The 23302-nt window shown below is 42.2% G+C and overlaps 2 protein-coding genes across 2 annotated transcripts; one reads left to right on the plus strand and one right to left on the minus strand.

Annotated features, from left to right (window-relative positions):
- Nucleotides 1-1250: 1250 nt before the first annotated feature.
- Nucleotides 1251-6268, minus strand: LOC135535798 (CD209 antigen-like protein E). The gene is made up of 6 exons (XM_064962226.1): nt 6040-6268; nt 3761-3862; nt 3486-3656; nt 3231-3373; nt 3006-3109; nt 1251-1638 (listed from the first exon to the last, which is right to left on the minus strand). Exons 1-6 carry the CDS (start codon nt 6179-6181, stop codon nt 1482-1484), a joined length of 819 nt encoding a protein of 272 aa, XP_064818298.1. The 5' UTR covers nt 6182-6268; the 3' UTR covers nt 1251-1481.
- A 10175-nt stretch (nt 6269-16443) lies between these two features.
- Nucleotides 16444-22104, plus strand: LOC135535814 (ubiquitin carboxyl-terminal hydrolase 37-like). The gene is made up of 10 exons (XM_064962243.1): nt 16444-16477; nt 16943-17268; nt 17594-17679; nt 18299-18431; nt 18541-18677; nt 18858-18957; nt 19087-19166; nt 19361-19611; nt 20061-20142; nt 20959-22104. Exons 1-10 carry the CDS (start codon nt 16444-16446, stop codon nt 20969-20971), a joined length of 1242 nt encoding a protein of 413 aa, XP_064818315.1. The 3' UTR covers nt 20972-22104.
- The last annotated feature ends 1198 nt before the right edge of the window (nt 22105-23302 follow it).

Consider the following 23302-nt stretch of genomic DNA (forward strand, 5'->3'; position numbering starts at 1 on the left):
TCTGGTTCAGCATAGATGACGTTTGACATCTTTAACAATGCCTGGGTCTTTCTTTCTATGTAGGTCTACTATACATTAAGTCTCTGCTTCTAGAATTAATGTGGTGGTCTTCCAACATGGCCACCAGGAGGCGTCGTACGTCAACTGCAAGCCCTCTATACGTTAAGTCTCTGCTTCTTGTGATATCTCTGTCTCTGAGTCATCTGTGTGTCTCTGTCTGTGTGACTGCAGTCGGTGTTAACTCTAGGGAATTATCAACAAAATGACACGGGTAGTTGTGGCTATGCTAATACAAAAATAGAACAAGTTTGCATACTAGTGTGCGTACTTGTGTGTATACTTGTGTCCGTGCGTGTGTATGTGTCTGTGCATATGTATGTGTATGTGTGTGTGTGTGTGTGTGAGAGAGATTGTTACAGTGGTTATTGTTAAACCATTTTCTGCAGAACAATATAAATCATTCCATGTCTCTACATGGTCATCTTGTCCAGAGTATATCTCAACACAGTCCTCCTGCCCAGGGAATGGTACTTGCTATTTGTGATGATGGACAGGACACTGTCATACCAGGAAGATATAGATCATAGAGGGGAAGTGGAGAACAAAGACTAGCTGTTAACATATATTAAATATCATATGTAACAGCCCCAAGATAATTCAGGAGTTTCCAGAACTCCTCCTTCCTTTCACCTTTCTGCTGATTTGGACCCTCTGTTTACTCCCAAATATACATCAACATGTTCAGGAGGACCAGGACTACAAACATGGGTCATTATAATGTCCAGACAATAGATGTGACACTACAAAATGCTCCAAGTGGATATTGAGGGTGGGTATGCTTAACCAGTGAGGATCAACCTGATTGGTTGAAGAGTTTTTGAGTGATAGCTGGTTGAACCACTGAAAATATCCACTTCCCTTCGCTCTTTTGGGACCCATTTCGGGGAACAACAATCAAATATGAGCATTTGATATTGTGCTTGACAACAGACTGACTGTCAAAGATTTTTATTTAACATCCTTTGATATCTCTACTACACTCATTGATTGGTGATACAGTCACCTCCTATACAGTGTATGTAATGGTGGTTTGGTACTGTTGAGAATGTCATCACCAGGCCTAAATTGGAGCATGTAAATATCTGCAGAATATATTTGAATTGGAAGTTATGTGAATGCACAAAGTCAATAGTACTGAACTCATGTTGAACCTGTTGATGTGTGAAACATAACTACTGGTACACAGGAAGTTACAAACAGGAAATAAGTAGGACATTTATTAATATGATACTACAAACAAATACAACAATAGGTGTTTGTGTGTGTGTGTGTGTGTGTGTGTTTGTGTACGTGCATGCAGGTGTGCGTGCTTGTGTGTGAATGAGGGTGTGTGATGGTGTGTGTGTGAGAGAGAGAATGAAGGAGAAAGTTGAGTGTACTGTAGGCTACTGTATGTGTTACAGTAGGTTGTCATGGTGATGTTAAAGCATTTTCTCACAAACCCAGGTGAGTCTGCTGCGACATGATATGTCATTCCATGACTTTCGAGAACTCTGTTCTTTATGTATCTGAACACAGTCCTCCTCACCATATTCTGTTTTGCCACCACCATTATCAGGCTGATGTGGAGACCAGTACCTACAGGGTGAACAACAGTCAGATATCATGGTTAATACCAGTACCTACAGGGTTAAAAACAGTCAGATATCATGGTTAATACCAGTACCTACAGGGTGAACAACAGTCAGATATCATCAGATATCATGGTTAATACCAGTACCTACAGGGCTAACAACAGACAGATATCATGGTAAATACCAGTACCTACAGGGTTAAACACAGTCAGATATCATGGTTAATACCAGTACCTACATAGTTAACAACATTCAGATATCATGGATAATACCAGTACCTACAGGGTTAACAACAGTCAGATATCATGGTTAATACCAGTACCTACAGGGTTAACAACAGTCAGATATTATGGTTAATACCAGTACCTACAGGGTTAACAACAGTCAGATATCATGGTTAATACCAGTACCTACAGGGTAAACAGACAGATATCATGGTTAGAACATCACAATCCTAAATAATGCACAGAAATGTTTCAGTTTAAATTCAACTTTGTTGACTGCTGCCATTAATGACAATAACCTGTATAGATAAAGGTTGAATGAACTGAAAATTGGCCCCTTATTGTCAGAGTAGTTATCATCTCTCACTCTGTGGTCAGTGTTGGTCTATCAGTTGAGTGTGGAGAACCTAGAGTATGAACAACACAGAGAATCAGTCCTACTCCTTACACTGTGGTCAGTGTTATTATTATAGTAGTGTATTACCTTGGGGTGGTCAGTGTTATTATAGCAGTAGTATATTACCTTGGGTTGGTCAGTGTTATTAGAGCAGTAGTGTATTACCTTGAGGTGGTCAGTGTTATTAGAGTAGTAGTGTATTACCTTGGGTTGGTCAGTGTTATTAGAGCAGTAGTGTATTACCTTGGGGTGGTCAGTGTTATTATAGCAGTAGTGTATTACCTTGGGGTGGTCAGTGTTATTATAGCAGTAGTATATTACCTTGGGGTGGTCAGTGTTATTAGAGCAGTAGTATATTACCTTGGGGTGGTCAGTGTTATTATAGCAGTAGTATATTACCTTGGGTTGGTCAGTGTTATTATAGCAGTAGTATATCACCTTGGGTTGGTCAGTGTTATTAGAGCAGTAGTAAATTACCTTGGGTTGGTCAGTGTTATTAGAGCAGTAGTATATTACCTTGGGTTGGTCAGTGTTATTATAGCAGTAGTATATTACCTTGGGTTGGTCAGTGTTATTAGAGCAGTAGTATATTACCTTGGGGTGGTCAGTGTTATTAGAGCAGTAGTATATTACCTTGGGTTAGTCAGTGTTATTATAGTAGTAGTATATTACCTTGGGTTGGTCAGTGTTATTAGAGCAGTAGTATATTACCTTGAGGTGGTCAGTCTTATTACAGCAATAGTATATTACCTTGGGTTGGTCAGTGGGGTGCTGTCCACCCATTTCCAGGTCCCCTCAGTAACAGAGTCAGTCAGACCAATCCAGACTCCCTTGTTGAGGTTGAAGAGAAACTCCTGTTGTTGAGAAGGATAAATATTTATGCGTATATGTTTGATCATATTTACCACCTGCACACCCAGAGCTTCTCCCCCCCTCCCCCCACTCACTCACTCACTCACTCACTCACTCACTCACCTGTTCCTTATCACTGTTTATGATCACCAGGTCTGCTCCTCTCTCCAGACAGTCCTCTCTGCTCCCCTTCCAGGTTTTAGTCTCAGTAGACAGGAAGTACCAACTGGATTCAAACTTCTGCCAGCATTCAGGACAGGTTTGTCCTACAAGATGAAATCATGAATTTCCTTCATCTTTTCACACTGGATAAAATAATACAGACACACGATAAAGTGTGTGCGATTAATGAAAATGTAATACTGTAGGTTTACTCACTGAGATTGGAAAGCCTCTCGCTAAGAAAAACTTTCTCAGTCTGTAGCTGGTCTCTCTCTTTAGTCAGGTTGTTGTAACGGGTCTGTAGCTGGTCTCTCTCTTTAGTCAGAAGGCTGTTGCTGTCCTGTAGCTGGTCTATCTCTGTTGAGTCGTGACGATCAATGACTCCATCTGTAAAAGGGAAAAGTTCATCAAACATGTAACTAAAACACCATTAATGAGTAAGTATAATTTAGTAGGCTACTTAAGTCTCAGTAAAAACATACTAAACTTACAGTAGACAGACAGGCCTATGATCCCAGCCAGTAGGAGAACACACAGCAGCCCCAGACACACTGCAGCAACTCCAGAGGGTCTCTTCCACCACTGAACATGTACTGAATCACAAATTATTAAAGATCTTTGGTTATGTGTTTTACTGTATCATCCAGGATTGAGACAAATAAAGCTATTGCACTACAGGGAAATCTCACCTGTTTAATGTGTGTTTTTTATGTGTTTTCCTTATTTGTAACTTTTTTTTGTACATAATGTTTCTGCAACCATATCTTATGGCAAAGAAGAACTTCTCGATATCAGGACAGCGATCACTCACCTCGGCTTAGACAATGATTTTTTCGCACAAGACATTCTCCAAACACCCCAAGACCGTCATCCCCGTTATTTGCAAGAGGAAGCAACGCAGGTACGGAGGGCAAAGAGCCGGATGCCTGGTCATGACACGGCGAAGGCGACTGGGAAAGCTGCCTCTACCGTCAATACTACTCGCCAACGTGCAATCATTGGACAATAAATTATACGAGGTATTATCACAAATATCCTACCAACGGGACATCAGAAACTGTAATATCCTATGTTTCACGGAATCGTGGCTGAATGACGACATGGATATTCAGCTAACGGGATACACGCTGCACCGGCAGGATAGAACAGCACACTCCGGTATGACGAGGGGGGGATGGGGGACGGTCTGTGCATGTTTGTAAACAACAGCTGGTGTACGAAATCTAAGGAAGTCTCTAGATTTTGCTCGCCTGAAGTAGAGTATATTGTGATAAATTGCAGGCCACACTACTTGCCTAGAGTGTTTTCAGCTATACTTTTCATGGCTGTTTATTTACCACACAGCTCAGCGTTCTACACCATAGTACACTAAAAGCTCATCACTAAGCTAAGGATCCTGGGACTAAACACCTCCCTCTTCAACTGGATCCTGGACTTCCTGACGGGCCGCCCCCAGGTGGTGAGGGTAGGTAGCAACACATCTGCCACGCTGATCCTCAACACTGGAGCGCCACAGTGGTGGGTGCTCAGTCACCTCCTGTATTCCCTGTTCACCCACAACTGCATTGCAAAGCACGACTCAAACACCATCATTAAGTTTGCAGACGACACAACAGTGGTAGGCCTGATTACAGACAACGACGAGACAGCCTATAGGGAGGAGGTCAGAGACCTGGCCGTGTGGTGCCAGAATAACAACCTATCCCTCAATGTTGCCAAGACTAAGAAGATGATTGTGGACTACAGGAAAAGGAGCACCAAGCACACCCCCATTCTCATCAACGTGGCTGTAGTGCAACAACAAACTAGAATGGTACAAACACACCAAAACAGTCATGAAGAGGGCACGACAAAGCCTATTCCCCCTCAGGAAACTTAAAATATTTGGCATGGGTCCTCAGATCCTCAAAAGGTTCTGCAGCTGCAACATCGAGAGCATCCTGACTGGTTGCATCACTGCCTGGTACGGCAATTACTCGAACTCTGACCGCAAACTCGGCCTCTGACTGCGTACAGCCCAGTACATCACTGGAGCTAGCTACCTGCCATCCAGGACCTCTACCTGCCATCCAGAACCTCTACACCAGGCGGTGTCAGAGGAAGGCCTATTACCGCATGCAAGCAGTACCGGAGTACTGCTTGCAAGTCTAGGACAAAAAGGCTTCTCAACAGTTTTTAGCCCCAAACCATAAGACTCCTGAACAGGTAATCATATGGCTACCCGGACTATTTGCTTTGTATGCCCCCACCAACCCCCCAAACCTTCTTTTTATGCTGCTGCTACTCTCTGTTTATCGTATATACATAGTCACTTGAACGTTCATGTATATACTACCTCAATTGGGCCGACCAACCAGTGCTCCAGCACATTGGCTAACCGGGCTATCTGTGTTGTGTCCCTCCACCCACCACATGCTAACCCCTCTTTTACGCTACTGCTACTCTCTGTTCATCATATATGCATAGTCAATTTAACCATATCTACATGTACATACTACCTCAACCAGCCTGACTATCCGGTGTCTGTATGTAGCCTCTCTACTTTTATAGCATTGCTACTGTATATAGCCTGTCTTTTTACTGTTGTTTTATTTCTTTACCTACCTATTGTTCACCTAACACCTTTTTTGCACGATTGGTTAGATCCTGTAAGTAAGCATTTCACTGTAAGGTCTACACCTGTTGTATTCGGCGCACGTGACAAATGAACTTTGATTTGATTTATGTAAAGTATGTGTGTGTGTGTGTGTGTGTGTTCTTGCAATCTTACCTGAAGCAACAACTCCATCTCTTGTACTGGACTTGAAGGCTCTTACGTTGGCATATAATTGGCCATCAATGTCTGTGTTCTTCATTACATCAAGCTCATCGTCTTCAAATCCATCTGAGTTTTGATAGACTCCCTCTAACATTCTAACACACTTGTGATCAAGTACAGTAACTTCTACTTCTTACATCTGCTCTAATATGCGTCTGTAGCTGTGTCTTCTCCATGCAATGTCCTGTCTCTGTGTGAATTATAGAAGTGAAACTCTTTATCAGTAAAACACAGTCAGCCACCACGTGACTCCCACCAGTATTAGTTCGATAATATAATACATGATATGACTCCCACCAGTATTAGTTCGATAATATAATACATGATATGACTCCCACCAGTATTAGTTCGATAATATAATACATGATATGACTCCCACCAGCCTTAGTTCGATAATATAATACATGATATGACTCCCACCAGCCTTAGTTTGATAATATACTACATGATATGACTCCCACCAGCCTTAGTTCGATAATATACTACATGATATGACTCCCACCAGCCTTAGTTCGATAATATAATACATGATATGACTCCCACCAGCCTTAGTTCGATAATATAATACATGATATGACTCCCAACAGCCTTAGTTTGATAATATTTTACATGACATGACTCGAACCAGTCTTAGTGTGAAAATACACCACATGACATGACTCCCACCAGTCTTAGTTTGATAATAAACGACATGATATGACTCCCACCAGTTTTAGTTTGAAAATATGCTACATTATATGACTCACACCAGACTTAGCTGAATAATATACTACAGGATATGACTCCCACCAGTCTTAGTTTGATAATATAATACATGATATGACTCCCACCAGCCTTAGTTCGATAATATAATACATGATATGACTCCCAACAGCCTTAGTTTGATAATATTTTACATGACATGACTCGAACCAGTCTTAGTGTGAAAATACACCACATGACATGACTCCCACCAGTCTTAGTTTGATAATAAACGACATGATATGACTCCCACCAGTTTTAGTTTGAAAATATGCTACATTATATGACTCACACCAGACTTTGCTGAATAATATACTACAGGATATGACTCCCACCAGTCTTAGTTTGATAATATACTACATGATATAACTCCCACCAGCCTTAGTTTAATAATATAATGCGTGATATGACTCCCACCAGCCTTAGCTTGATAATATAACACATGCTATGACTCCCACCATATTTAGTTTGATAATGTACTACATGATATGACTCCCACCAGCCTTATTTTGATAATATGATGCGTGATATGACTCCCACAAGTCTTAGTTTGATAATACAATACATGATATGACTCCCACCAGCCTTAGTTTGATAATATACTACATGATATGACTCCCACCAGCCTTATTTTGATAATATGATGCGTGATATGACTCCCACAAGTCTTAGTTTGATAATAAACTACATATGACTCCCACCAGTCTTAGTTTGATAATAAACTACATGATTTGACTCCCACCAGCCTTTGTTTGAAAATATAATACATGATATTACTCCCACCTGCCTTAGTTTGATAATATACTACTTGGAATGACTCCCACCACCATTAGTGTGATAATATAGTACATGATATGACTCCCACCAGCCTTAGTTTTATAATAAACTACATGATTTGACTCCCACCAGCCTTTGTTTGACAATATAATACATGATATGACTCCCACCAGTCTTAGTTTGATGACCTACTACATGATATGACTCCCACCAGTCTTTGTTTGATAATGTAATACATTATATGACTCCCACCAGTCTTAGTGTGATAATATAGTACATGATATGACTCCCACCACCCTTAGTGTGATAATATAATACATGATATGACTGATCTCTCTCTTCAGTCAGGTTGTTAAAACTGGTCTGTAGCTGGTCTCTCTTTGGTCAGGTGGTCTTAGCTAGTCTGTAGCTGGTCTCTCTTTGGTCAGGTGGTCTTAGCTAGTCTGTAGCTGGTCTCTCTCTCTTTCAGTATGGGTGTTGTAACTTATGTTGCTGGCCATTCTGCAGATGTGTTGAGGTGCTGGTCTCACCGTTTCTCAGGGTCTCTGCACTGATGTAGATATCCACAATCCTCTCTTCCATTGCACCTCTGTCATATCTGGCTTGGTGTAGATGGACTCAGACATTTTCAACAATGTTTTCTGACTATAGCTACAGTGTCTTAAAGCAGTTCAAAACGGGCAGAGGTCGATAATCCAGAGTAGTGGGGCAAGGGTACAGGACGGCAGGCAGGCTCAGGGTCAAGTCAGGCAGAGGGAGGTAAACCAGAGTAGTGGGGCAAGGGTATAGGACGGCAGGCAGGCTCAGGGTCAGGTCAGGCAGAGGTCGATAATCCAGAGTAGTGGGGCAAGGGTACAGGACGGCAGGCAGGCTCAGGGTCAGGCAGAGGGAGGTAACCCAGAGTAGGGGCAAAGGCACAGGACGGCAGGCAGACTCAGGGTCAGGGCTGGCAGAGTGGTCAGGCAGACGGGCTCAGTGTCAGGGCAGGAAGGGTCAAAACCAGGAGGGCGAGAAAAATAGAGACTGAGGAGCTGAGACAAAATGCTGATTGACTTGACAAACTGGCAACAGATAAACAGAGAGCACAGGTATAAGTACCCAGGGGATAATGGGAAAGATGAACGACACCTGGAGAGGGGTGGAGACAAGCTCATGGACAGGTGAAACAAATCAGGACGTGACAGTCAAAAGCTGACTGCTTTTGACCCTGTTGTAGGTGGGGATTTGTGGAACAGAAACATGTCATAGCTGGTTGTACAGTAACATGTCATAGCTGGTTATACAGTAACATGTCCTGGCTGGTTATACAGTAACATGTCCTGGCTGGTTATACAGTAACATGTCCTGGCTGGTTATACAGTAACATGTCCTGGCTGGTTATGCAGTAACATGTCCTGGCTGGTTAGTGTTGGGACACCTTCTTTCCACCTTTTTTTCCTGATTCCTGAGTAATTTCCTGGTCTTCTGGAGTAAGTTCCACCCGCATACTGTGAAGCAACACAAACATATGCACAGACACACGCACACACGATAACATACCACAATCCTCTCCTACATTCTCTCAGGAACTAATGAGGACCCATAATGAATGCAAATTCAAATACATACACCAGACACACACCCTGTTATATGATCTCTTACTACTCTGTATCACTGATTAACATATTGGATGTATCTTAATAATGTCTCTGGATGATTTAAATAACTAGAATTAGAAATCTGTCAAATACGTCGAGCGTTTGGGGCGTTTGGGGCTATTCTGTTGCTTCTATTAAGCCAGGCAATCTCAACCAAGCACAGCTCAAGTATTTGGGTCATATTCATTAGGAACCAAATGTAAGATAGAAAACTGAAACAGGGAGGGACTAACTGTACCTGTCCAATAAGAATAAAGTGTTTTGTTTTGCCGTTGTAAACCATTTTACGATGGTGTGCCCTAATGAATATGTGGCCCAGGTCTGCTAATAACCACCAACCACTGACAGACAAACACAGACAGACAGACAGACAGACAGACAGACAGACAGACAGACAGACAGACAGACAGACAGACAGACATGCAGACAGGAAGCTGTTATTAAAGGAAGTCAGTGGTATGGCTAAATATGAGTTGGCACAGCAACACATGCTGAAATCAAAAACATCCCTAAACTCTATGTGTCGCAAATTGAACCCTTTTTCCTACATAGTGATGGACCCTGGTCAAAGGTAGTGCACTATACAGGGAATATGGTGAGATTTATTGAGATTTATGTCATTATTCACATTCTATGTAGGTCTTATGTACTGCATCTGACCTGAAAACACAGGCCACTTTTCATCCATTGATATAAGGTTGGGTTAGGGTTAAGGTAATGGTCAGTTTTGGGTTTGGTCTATCATCTGGTTGTAGTTGGATGCTGGTCAGAAAAGTCCCTCGTTGGGTGTAATACCTACTTTTATAAGTGTTTGTCTCCCCCTACTGGCCATTTTCTACAAGCTCAGTTTCTCCTTCTATTACCGTGACCTTGAACCATAAAAAACAAGACTGTGTTGCGGACAGCCATGTTCACTCTGAACTAAGCGGCGGCGCACTTCCTCCAGGACTGCTGCACAGAAGAAACGCCATGCAACACAGAGGTGGAAGAGATTGAACTTCACTGAGTTCAACCCCATTAGTTTGCACTATAAAGATCAATGTTTTATCAGGGATCGTATCAATATTATATCAGCCTATTTTCAATGCAACAAAACATAACAAATCAAATTTTCCAAGATTGAGTCTGTGATTTTGTTGTTGGCAGAGCCACAGCACAACGGAGTAGAATTTAATTGGCAGGGGTTGCGCAAGACTGGTCTTTCAATCACCCAGGAGTGAACGCGCTTTTCACATCAGATCAGAGCGGCTCGTGGGCACATTTGTTGATATTCTTTGCTAGTTGACGAGTAATTAGCCCAGTTCTACATTAATATGGGTATAGGAGCACAAAACGAGGAGCCAACACTTCAAGCTGTCTTTGAAAAGCCAGACAGGTAAAAAGCTGATGTCTTAATTAAAGGGGCGATGTTGTATTTTGAGACAGGTTTGAATATGTAAATACGTTTATAGGCAGAGGTCTAGCCTACATTGTCTAATTCTCTGTATGGTAATAACACATTTTATTTTGTAGAGTGGTGTCTGGCATAATACAATACAATACCATTTACAGTCACCTATTTGGCCCATGATGTTACAGACCAAATAAAAAATTATGAATTATTGTCAATATCTTCAGAATGTAAAACGTTTTAAAAGTGTCCTGCAATGTATGCCTGCATTGAGCACCACATATAGGCTACTGCAGGCTATATCATAGAAGTCAAAAGCTATTTCCTGTCAAGTTCTGATCTGTTTCACCTGTTCTCAGCTCCACTGGTGCTTGGTGTTGTCATTGGTAACCTACATGCTGTCCCTTGTACAATGAAGGTTGTTACGGATACAGTTATCCTGTGTGTGTGTGTATCCTGTGTGTGTGTTTCTTTTCTCTCCTTCTCCCCTCACAGGTGAAAATCATCACTCCCCAATCAGTCAACAACCAATCATCAATCAGAAGACACACCTCCTCCAATTTCCTGACCTATCACAGTTCCTTCCCCATGGTTTAAAAACCCCATTTGTTTGTTCTAGAGCCCAGCTCAGCTCAGCTCAGCCTCTCTGTAAATGCTACGTCTGTAGGTCTCTGTGTTTCACTCTCGCTTTGTGTCGTAACCTCTCTTTTGTTTAAGCACCTCATAGCACTTTGTCATCACCTGTGAGTATTGTTTTTGGTTATGGTGTTTGTGTTTGATTGCTGGTGGAAAAGGGGGAAACCAAGACAAGTCGCCCATGGGCATACACTACCCGTAGGTGAACTTTGTTAAATACACTAGTTAGAACTGGGTGGACCACCCACTGTATTTTTGGTTAGTTAGTTAGCTGTTGTTAAAGTAGGCTAGTCTAGCTTAGGGGTGTTTTTGAATACTTATTGTTTCTTTCCTTGGGTCCAGCTCAGCCCCTTTTCCTGCTCCCCCCATTACCGTGTGTTTATAAATAAACCTAGAGTTTGACGGTAGATTTCAGTTGTCGTGCTTATTTCGTTCACAGTTTTCCTTTGTCACAATAATAATTTGCATGAGTTATGTTACGAGTCTCATTACCATCCCCCCTAGACTGTCGGGCCAAAAGGGATTCGTAACAAAGGTTGTGAGTCATTCTCACCTTTCATTAGCATTGTGTGTGTGTGTGTGCGTGCCATCTCAGCACTGTTCTGCCCTCTGTGTGTCGAGGTCACACTGTTTTAAGTATCCAATCACATTCAATCAGGAAGCTGGTAGACCTTGTTAAAGAACATTGTTCCTTTATTTTTTGATCTGTGACTTTGTTATTCTTATTAAAGTGATGATCACAGGTTGATAATTGGACCCACTTTCTTTTTACTGAGCATAAGCCTACTGCAAATCACATGACATGTTTCTAATCAAAATAATGAAGAAACATTTTACAGAGTACAGTGTGACTACATACTCTCCTCTAAATCTAAACACAACAATTATTTGTCTTCCTCATTCTCTTAATTTTCTTCTTCCTCCTCTGTCTCTATCTCCTCTCCTCCTTTCAACCCTATTAGATGTGATGGTCCAAGGTCCCTCCCCTGGGATTGTATTATCCAATGTCTTGAGACAGAGTCTGTACTACAGAGTCTGAGTCTGAACTCACCTCTATGGTGAGTTCATCTCTCACTTTAACCACAAGGTGGAAGCATTACAGGGTTAATAACAGTCAGATATCGTGGTTAATACCAGTACCTACAGGGTTAACAACAGTCAGAAATCATGGTTAATATCAGTACCTACAGGGTTAATAACAGTCAGCAATCATGGTTAATACCAGTACCTACAGGGTTAAAACCAGTCAGATATCATGGTTAATACCAGTACCTACAGGGTTAAAAACTATAAGACATCAGTTAGAACATCACCATCCAAAGGGCTGGACAACGGGCCACTCCGTAAAAACACATGGTTCCCATGAAAGCGGTTGGTTTTGCTACATTCTTAAAACATGATTCATTATGCAGAATTTGTGTGTTGGAGTCACTTTTAATTCTTAATTGATCTACCATTTCTATCAAAGGACACCACAATCGATGGGGACGCAGAGCAGTACCATTCTGCTCATCTGATGAAGGTGCACATGAATCAGTATCACTTATTATTTGCAGAAACAGATACTGGTATTTTTTATTTAACTAGGCAAGTCATTTAAGAACAAATTCTTATTTACAATGATGTCCTAGGAACAGTGGGTTAACTGCCTTGTTCAGGGGCAGAACAACAGATGTTTACCTTGTCAGCTCAGGGATTTGATTCAACAACCTTCCGGTTACTGGCCCAATGCTCTAACCACTAGACGACATGCCGCCCCAACTGGGATGGATCCCGAGGCAAATGTGGCTGACCAGTGAACCTCCAGGTGTTCATCATTAATACTGTGACCAAGACTGATGCAACCCGAAAAAAACATTCAAGACAGAGTTAATGAGTACTTGAGGTCACTGAGAACGTCTTGACATGGCCTGCTCTCCCTTATGTCAGGAATTAAGCATCTTTGCCATGTTTACTATCTACTGTGGGCTATGTTTACTTGTCAGACTGCACAGTAGCTTAAATAAATGTGTACATTCTCAAATAGTAAACAAAAAAAACAAAAATCTATAACATGTTTCAACCATGGTGTTTTTCTGGTTGATGGCCAATATTAAGTACAGTCAAATGCATTTGTGAATTAAATCACTTTATTGTTTAATTAATTAAGGCTCCTTTCTCTTTTATGTGCTGGAGTTATTTTAAGAATAAAGTAGGCTAGTGAAGGCAACAAATTGTTGCTTACTGAAACTCCCAATGTCATCCAATTGTTACAATAGGATTTGAAGCAAAAGCCTACCCGCGTATGGTCAACTATTTCAGCACCTTTTTGTGCTGCTCTGAGAAAAGCAAGACAACTTAATAAACATATACATTTTTAAAAAGTAATTCAAAAATATATTTATATTGTACCACTGTAGATTTTGCAGGCAGTCAGAGATGAGTCCTATTGTAAAGTGTAGCAAAATGGGCAAACTTCAATGTATTCAATGCTTAAGTAGTCTAAAACCAGATTTGCCCAACCCCTACAAATATATTAATTTATTATTATCCCTGCATTATCATTGTATAAAAGCCAATTAGATATTAATTTAGAATCCTCTAAATGTAATTAGATCTACTATTGAAAATTGTTGATCTGAATTGATCTGCAAGTATTTTCATTTTCAGTTTCCGGTAAACTCTTTGTTTCCTTTCATGTGTCCAACCAATTATTATCGGATTATTCACCATGGCAACCAGTGAAATTTATTTCTGAGTTAGTTTGGCTAGTTTTTAGAATTCACAACAAAATGCCTCCAGCTGTCCATCACCACTGTAAATATAAGAGTGGTTATAGAGGGTGAGCGTGTATGTGTGTGTTTGTGCGAGAGAGAATCGAAACACACACAGTAACGTGTGTAAATGAGTTCCGAGAGCAGATCTGTTATCCAACGATTAGTTTCATATTAAAAACGGTCAAATGCTTCTCAAAGATGCTCTCTGGTGGTCAAACTAGCTCGAACGAGCGTTAATGGCAACAATGTCTGACACTTAAATAATAAATAATGTGCCATAGAATTCTGCGGCAGCCCGCAAGTTGTGCTGCAATATGATGCAACTTTTTAAGGAAGAATCACTGGAGGAGTTGGCAAGACAGCACTAAACAGACCTGGGACTCTAGCTGGTAGGAGTTGACAAGACAGCACTAAACAGACCTGGGACTCTAGCTGGTAGGAGTTGGCAAGACAGCACTAAACAGACCTGGGACTCTAGCTGGTAGGAGTTGACAAGACAGCACTAAACAGACCTGGGACTCTAGCTGGTAGGAGTTGACAAGACAGCACTAAACAGACCTGGGACTCTAGCTGGTAGGAGTTGGCAAGACAGCACTAAACAGACCTGGGACTCTAGCTAGTAGGAGTTGGCAAGACAGCACTAAACAGACCTGGGACCTGGGACTCTAGCTAGGTTGGGTTAAGTTTAGGTAAGAAGAATTGTTTAGGGGTTGGAGGTTAGAAAACAAAATTCATGCCAGCAACCTTGTGTTATGTCTTCCATTCAACACCAATTTATCACCAAGCAAGTGTATTTAACACGCACTGTAAGCTCTGCCCACTGACCATTGAGCTTTAATTGAACCAATCACATTCATTATGTGTGTCACGACTTCCGACGAAGTTGGCTCCCCTGCCTGTTCGGGCGGTGCTCGGCGGTCGTCGTCACCGTCCAACTTGTCGCTACCGATCCCTTTTTCGTTTGTCTGTTGGTTTTGTCTTATTAGTTTCACCTGTGTGTATTTTAGTTTAATTAGCTTCCCTATATATAGTAGGTTGTCCCGCCATTGTTTTGTGCGGGATTGTTTTTGTTACTCTGTTGGAGTGTGGGTTTCATGTGTGTATTCTCCGGACTGTTTGTTTGCCGTGACCGTTTGTTTGCCGGAGAATAAATTCACGATATACTGAACCCTGCTCTCTGCGCCTGATTCCAACCCACCACTCCTAGTATCCCGTGACAACCTCCTTGAGACAGAGCTGCCCTCAGGGCAAGATTGAATACGGAAAACTGTCCTTAACCAATCTGGATTGTTGTTTGAGGTTTAGGCTAAATCTCTACCACCTGTTCACATTCTTTTAACCAACCCTTTGTCCATCTGCTGGTGAATAAGAGAAAACGCATTTAGTTTAAATAAACCGATAACCAAACCACAAACAACATGGAAGCTATCAAAAAACTTGTAAGATGAAGATCAAGGCACTTAAAATGCCTTTATTGTGGTCGTACGTTTAATGAAACAACATACAAAAAATGAATGTAAAAAAAGAAACAAGAATACAACGGAACATATTATCTACAATATTGTATGTATACTGCATAACTTTGCTCTTCAATAAAACACATTTGTTCATTGAACAATATATTTTAAATGTTATAGATTGGGTTGCCAAATGGTGGTGTCATACATGACCGATGACATCACAATGGTCTTAAAGCCAATTTGAACAATGGGTTAATGAGGAAATGTATTAGTCTTCATTGGTTATCGACATGGCTTGTTTCTGCTGGTGCAAAAAGGTATGAAATCAGGTCATTTAATCAATTAACAACTACTATAATTCTGGAGTAGTATTTTTCTCTTAAACCTAGTGGGAAGAGTAAAAGTACAATGACATTCTGATTGACGAATACGTAAAAAGTGTACATGAAATGTACATGAAGTTCGGCTATTGCAAATGTCACTCAATGTAACCTGTCTATACTGTGTTATTTTAGGTTTAGGATAGATACCTATGATTCTCCATTTAGGCCAACCTCTTCCTACTCTTATGACCCCCCCTTTCCATTGGCTGGGGATCTGGGGGGAAGTATTTAGCACTATCACATTTTCTTGTCAACAGAAAAAACGTCAGAAAGCAAATTCAGTTGATGTGGAGCAGAAGACGAGAAAGAAGAAGGAGAGGGGCACTTCATCCCCCTCTCCAATTCCATCTGACCGTTCTGAACGGAATGGCTCCGCGACCTCTGACCCCTCACCCTCTGACCAACTCTCCTCCCTCCATCCACCTCCCTCTCCTGTTAAATGTTCCTCTCAGCCTTGCTCTCCTGCTAAACAATCCTCTGTACCCCGGTTACCTGCCAAAAACACTTCCCCAGTGAAATCCTGTCCAGTGGTGTCCCACCCTTGTTCTCCCTCTCCTACCAACCCTCTGGACCGTCATGGAGACACCAGCCAGGAGGGCACAACAGTCAGGTAATCCAAACATAAAGTACAGTGCCATCCGAGAGTCTCTTTGGAGAGTTGGGTTGAGTGCTACCAGACCAGGGCCAGTGTTAATCAACAGTATGAGTGCTAATCTAGGATCAGGTCCTCTCTGTCCATAATAATCTGATTCATTGATCTATGATCTAAAATGCAAAACTGGTCCGAGATCAGACTCCAAGTCGGAGACACTTGATAAACACAGTCCCAGAAAGTTATTTTCCTGAAACTAGTTTTAGCCTCTTCTGTCTACATCTAGTGGATAAAGAGAGTACTAACCTATTGGCCTGGTCTACTTGGAACACTGCATTTATATGGACAGCAGTACATCATAACTACTCAGCTGTGTTTATAGTACAGTACAGTATTTAATAGAGAGACTGTGTAGAGTGATAATATCTGTGTTGGAGGTGTTAGACCTGTTTCTCACCTTCCTCCAGACCTCTGTCTCTTCAGGAACACTCAAGTCCAATGCCCCAGAGACCAGTCTCAGCCACCAGAAGCATGACTCTTCCCAGGGCCAGCTCAGCCACCAGAAGCATGACTCTTCCCAGGGCCAGCTCAGCCACCAGAAGCATGACTCTTCCCAGGACCAGCTCAGCCACCAGAAGCATGACTCTTCCCAGGGCCAGCTCAGCCACCAGAAGCATGACTCTTCACAGGGCCAGCTCAGCCACCAGAAGCATGACTCTTCCCAGGGCCAGCTCAGCCACCAGAGGGCCAGAAGAGACCCAGGGGGCCAGAGGAGAACGGGTGGCACTGCTCAACATGGAACTTCTTGGGTAAACCACAACACACTGCAAATTAATTGAATATAAGTTCTTTATTGTTTAGAGATCAGTGTCTGATATACTATGGGGATAGGGCTTACTATCGAGCATGTCCGTTTTAATAGATATTTATAAACCCATGAATTATGTCAATCTTGGTCTAAAGGACATCCACTTCTTTGTGTTAAATATAATGTATCCCGTATCCCTTGCCATTATCATCACTTTATAGAGATATGAAGGTTATGATTCATCTCTATGTGTGTACTGATGACTGCTTCTTCTTCACAGGTTGCCTAACATTGGCAACACTTGCTTCCTTAACGCCACCCTACAGTGCCTCCTGGTCCTGCCATCATTCTCAAAGGATATCCTGAACCAGGAACAACTCTGGAGCTCCTCCCCCTTCTCCAACCTGCTCAGGTAAGGGAAGGCTCAAAAGCAGACACTCACCCCACACACCCATTAATTGTGGTCATAAATTAAAGAAGGGACACACTCTTTTCACACCACTTCGATAGAAAGTGATTGTCGTAGCAGGTTAGGAGAGCACTTTCACTAATCCTCCATTATCCTAACCTTAACCACTTCATACTTTGCTGTGTACTGTATTTTCGGTCTATTTTCCAGTTTATTTTGTTTTTTGGAATCTTAATAACCCAGAAGAACAACAATGACACACTGACTTTCATGTAGGCATTTTGTAGGCCAATTTGGAAAGTGTAGAATGACTACATGACCCATAATGCTCATTGACTGAATATTCCACATTACCTTTGTAAATTTGGTAGTTTTTTAAAATGCTCTGGAATTGAGAGCAGTATCCAAACCAAATATCTTAGGAGAATAAACAATACTTTTTTGTTGTTTGGCTTCATTGTCCGTCCTCAAAGGTGAAATTGCATCAAATCGAATGAAACATTTCTAATGATGGGGTGCCACTAGATAAAACATATTTGTATTTACTCATCTCATTCAGGTGTAAGCCAGTAGGTTGACACCATCCAGACAGCTGCTAACTTACTCTCTGTCTCCCCTACAGGTCTCTGTCTGATGTGCACCGTTCGGGTCGACCTGACAGTGTGGCAAACCAGGCCTCAAAAGCAGACCTCATGTGGAAGGTCAAGTACTCCTTGTCGGGATACGATTTGAAGTATCTGGGGGACACGCAACAGGTAACTGAGGCACTACTCTCTTGTGTACGAGTGCTCTTCTTGCAAGGGTTCATTTTCTCTTTTTAATTTGCTTTTATCTTGGTGTGTTTCTTTCTCTTCCTCATCATAGGACGCACACGAGTTACTTGTGGATATGCTGTGCCAGCTGAAGGAGGAGGGCATGATTCTGAAGACACTCGGGATGAACTATACCTGCCCTGTTTCCCAGCTGGAGTTCCAACTTGTGTCGGTGCGCACATGTACCAGGTAAGAGCTCCCATTTGTTGTAATGTATCTACTGAGAACATTCTCTTTCTATATATATATATATATATATATACAGTATATATTAATATTACAAAACACATGGCATAACAGAAACATTGCAGAGACCTGAAACAGAAATAGACTTGTTGCATTTTTCTTCTCTTTGTCCTGCTTCTGAAGCTGTGGGCGCGAGTCGTCTACCAGAGAGGACTACAACCACCTCTCATTGGACTTCAGCCCTGAGCGCACCTTGCTGAGCAGCCTGGCACTCACTTTCAAAGTCAGCACTTAGGGCTCAGCCCTGCATGTAGAGACTAACACCCAGGGCAAGCTGCCCACTGCCTCAGAATACGCTATCTTATTATTGTAGTGGTATCATTCAATATGTAATGCTTTTGTTTCTAACCAGAGTGAAAAGGTTGAATTCACATGTGAGGGCTGTAAAGGCCTCCACGCCTCAAAGGTGGAGCAGTTCCACACACTGCCTCTGTGAGTTGTCCCTTTATAACCTCTCATAGTACTAGCAGTGTTTAATGTCCTGGGCCTTTAGGAGTAGTTACCTTCCTGAGCAGGTTGTAGGACTTAGAGGTGAGCACCGCCAAACAAATTTCACTCATCTGTTATGTTGTTGACTGGTTTCATTGTCTGTCTGTTCATCTCTCTTCCTCTCTGTTTCTGGGCAGTGTGCTGGTTCTGCATCTGAAGAGGTTTGGAGGACCTGGGGGGTTGGAGAAGCTGGAGGCTCCTCTTTTGTTTCCTTCGGAGCTGAGGCTCTCCACCCTCTGTGGGGACATGGTGCCACACCTGCACAGTGCCAGCCCACAGGCCCTCACCAGCCAGGCCCCTAGCATCCAGGGGTCCATCCCCCAGACCCTCGCCAGCCAAGTCTCCAGCCCACCTGGAGAGACCAAAGACAGCGCCCTCTTCTGTTCAGGTAGGTCATGGCACCATAACACTATTCTTGCTCCAACATCACACAAACCACCCACTCCCAAAACGGTCCAGATGACAGAGAATCTAGCTGCAATTTAAAATGTTTCTCAGATATCTTTAGTGATGTATGGGAGCTGATTTAGTCCAGAGCAATTCAGACAAGTGACCACGTTTTCACAGCTCTTGATATGTATATTTGACCCCTCAGATTCAAATGAGCAGGAACCAGGGAAAGTGCTGCTGACAGCCTCAGTGGTGAGAAGAGAGAGAGAGATAGAGAGAGAGAGTGAACGCAGTGAAAAATAAGTTATGACAGAACACTGAGATAGTTATGAGGAGTACACGATGTAGTAGACCTCCTGTAGTAGACTAGTACTGTAGTAGACTGTAGACAGTGTGGTGAACTGTAGAGGAAATGAGAATCCTATCATCACATGTGTTTTCTGACAGAAGCAGAAGCCAGTGCAGTCAGTGAATGGTTACTACCAGCTGACTGGCGTCGTCTCTCATTTGGGAGGCTCCGCAAACTCCGGTAAGTAAATACCATCAAACACACACATGCAGATGCACAATACATATGACATCAGCTGAATTCCAAATCACTCCCTTCTCCTTGGATCTCAATTTGCATGTTCACGTGTGACTCTGCCGTATACACAAGCATCCCAAAGCTGAGGGAGTGAAAAGTATCGAGGGTGAAGGCCAGGGATCATCAACCATTTTTTTCTTAGCCAGATGGGAAGAGGTGTGGAATAAAATATCTCAAATTTGTAGACTGCAAATATACCGTAGGAAGGCCAAACAGATATAATATTTGACTAATTTCAAACCTTGCTTACATTTGTGTACAACCACATATATATCTCTTTATTGTGCGTGGGAATACTTCGAAACAAATTTCCAAAATGAAAATCACTTGGAGCTGATTTGCTTGTGTTTTTACAGTCTTTTAACAATTACGTTTTATTTGGTTAAAAAACATAGGTGGCCAAATAAAATCATCCTTGGGCCAAATTTGTCCCGCGGGCCGCCATTTGTGGAACCCTGTTTTCGGGGATAATTAGACACTTCAACAGCCATTTCGGCCAAGCGAGCAAGGCTGCAGGCTTCAGTGAAGTGTCATCCCAACAAGCACTGCAATATGTTTAGACTTTGCTCAATTTAATTCAAAAGAATGGAGAGGCATGCCTAATTATATGCGACATGTATTTGTTTATCTCTGATTTCAAAACTTGACACATGTAACAGATAAAATACCTCCCAAATGAACTGTTTAACTGTTACAAAACACTCTATTACCCACAATAGCCTGACCCTTGACCTCTAGTCTGTCTTCCTTGTTCCACAGGGCACTACATTAGTGACATATTGCATGCCAGTGGAAACTGGTTCTGCTGTAACGACAGCCAGGTGTCAATGTCCAATGAAGCCACTGTGCTGAGGACCAGAGCCCGGAGTGCCTACATGCTCTTCTATATGTTCAGGTACTGCTTACTCTCACCATCTATATTCTTGTGTTGCTATTTATGTGTACGGTTCCTTTCACCCTACAGGGCAAGAGAGCGGGAGGCCCCAGCACACAGGGCCTAACAGGGCCACCAACATCAGCCCCAGCCTAAACAGGGGCAGCACCTGGACCAGCACTCAGACCTGTCTCATCAGGGGTAGTACCAGGCCCAGCCTCAAACCCCCAGCCCAGCCTCAACAGGGGTAGTACCAGTCCCAGTCTCAAAACCCCCAGCCCAGCCTCAACCCTCACACACCTGCCTCGAAAGGGGTAGCATTTGGCCCAACATCAACAACCCCGAGCCCAGCCATAACAGTGGCAGCACTGGGCCCAACATCAACACACCCAGCCCAGCCTCAACATGGGAAGAACCAGGCCCAGTCTCAACATGGGCAGAACATTACCCAGCCCCAACACCCTCAGACCTGCCTCAACAGGTGCAGCATTCAACCCAACTTCAATCATGCTGCTCTTCAACACTAGCATGAACATTCTTTCAGTAGCTTATGTCATCAATACCTGCCCTTGTCTTGACTACTTCACCTAATGTATAAAGTATACACACTAAATGTAGTACACATGTAGATGTGGTGGACAGAGAGTGTGATTATTTAGAGGGTATAACTTCCCTTCTATTTGGTTTGGTTTGAAATCCTCCTGTTGTGAAATACACTGTGGTGTCTAACCTCTTATTCAGCATGGTCACACCGGAAGACCTGCAATATTAATAAAGACAAGCAAATGTAAGAAAATCCCATTTAAGATGATTCTGTTGACCGTTGTAACTCTTTAACTCAGGAAGTTTTATGGTCTGGGATTCAGGCCGGTCCTAACAGGAAACGTGACAAAGGGAAGCAGCTGTAATGGAGCCTTCTAACACCCAATCAGGTCTGGAGGAGGAATGTCACATAAAGATTCAGAGGTGCTATGAGTATCTTTTGAAGTTACTCCCCAGTTGTATTTGAATAAATACAGACATGAAAATGCTGGGCTACGGATGTGACCTTGGTTCTGTGATTTTATATCATACCCCCAAGACATGCTAACCTCTCACCATTACCAATAATAGGGGAGGTTGGCATTTTATATCATACCCCCAAGACATGCTAACCTCTCACCATTACCAATAATTGGGAAGGTTAGCATTTTATATCATACCCCCAAGACATGCTAACATCTCACCATTACCAATAATAGTGGAGGTTGGCATTTTATATCATACCCCCAAGACATACTAACCTCTCACCATTACCAATAATAGGGGAGGTTAGCATTTTATATCATACCCCCAAGACATGCTAACCTCTCACCATTACCAATAATATGGGAGGTTAGCATTTTATATCATACCCCCAAGACATGCTAGCCTCTCACCATTACCAATAATAGGGGAGGTTAGCATTTTATATCATACCCCCAAGACATGCTAACCTCTCACCATTACCAATAATAGGGGAGGTTAGCATTTTATATCATACCCCAAGACATGCTAACTTCTCACCATTACCAATAATAGGGAAGTTTAGCATTTTACATCATACCCCCAAGACATGCTAACTTCTCACCATTACCAATAATAGGGAAGTTTAGCATTTTATATCATACCCCCAAGACATGCTACCTATCACCATTACCAATAATAGGGAAGGTTAGCATTTTAAATCATACCCCCAAGACATGCTAACCTCTCACCATTACCAATAATAGGGAAGGTTAGCATTTTATATCATATCCCCAAGACATGATAGTGAAACTCATTTTCATAGTGGATTAGAAACACTGGCAAGACATGAATCCCACCAGCCTTAGTGTGATAGTATACTACATGATATGACTCCCACCAGCCTTAGTGTGATAATATACTACATGATATGACTACCACCAGCCTTAGTGTGATAATATAATACATGATATGACTCCCACCAGCCTTAGTGTGATAATATACTACATGATATGACTCCCGCCAGCCTTAGTGTAATAATATACTACATGATATGACTCCCACCAGTGTGATAATATACTACATGATATGACTCCCACCAGCCTTAGTGTGATAATATACTACATGATATGACTCCCGCCAGCCTTAGTGTGATAATATACTACATGATATGACTCCCACCAGCCTTAGTGTGATAATATACTACATGATATGACTCCCACCAGCCTTAGTTTAATCATATAA

The sequence above is a fragment of the Oncorhynchus masou genome, unplaced genomic scaffold (assembly GCF_036934945.1).
Source record: "Oncorhynchus masou masou isolate Uvic2021 unplaced genomic scaffold, UVic_Omas_1.1 unplaced_scaffold_518, whole genome shotgun sequence".
NCBI classification, from domain to species: Eukaryota; Metazoa; Chordata; class Actinopteri; order Salmoniformes; family Salmonidae; genus Oncorhynchus; species Oncorhynchus masou.

Bases quoted from the DNA above. Each gene is read 5' to 3' on its own strand.
- LOC135535798 (XM_064962226.1), bottom strand. From the start codon at position 6,181: ATGTTAGAGGGAGTCTATCAAAACTCAGATGGATTTGAAGACGATGAG. The intron at 3,863-6,039 runs GTAAGATTGCAA...TTTGTGATTCAG, and splicing joins AGATGGAGTTGTTGCTTCAG to TACATGTTCAGTGGTGGAAG. The intron at 3,657-3,760 runs GTAAGTTTAGTA...TCCCTTTTACAG, and splicing joins CATAGGCCTGTCTGTCTACT to ATGGAGTCATTGATCGTCAC.
- LOC135535814 (XM_064962243.1), top strand. From the start codon at position 16,444: ATGGAGACACCAGCCAGGAGGGCACAACAGTCAG. The intron at 17,680-18,298 runs GTAAGGGAAGGC...TCTCCCCTACAG, and splicing joins CCCTTCTCCAACCTGCTCAG to GTCTCTGTCTGATGTGCACC. The intron at 18,678-18,857 runs GTAAGAGCTCCC...CTGCTTCTGAAG, and splicing joins TCGGTGCGCACATGTACCAG to CTGTGGGCGCGAGTCGTCTA.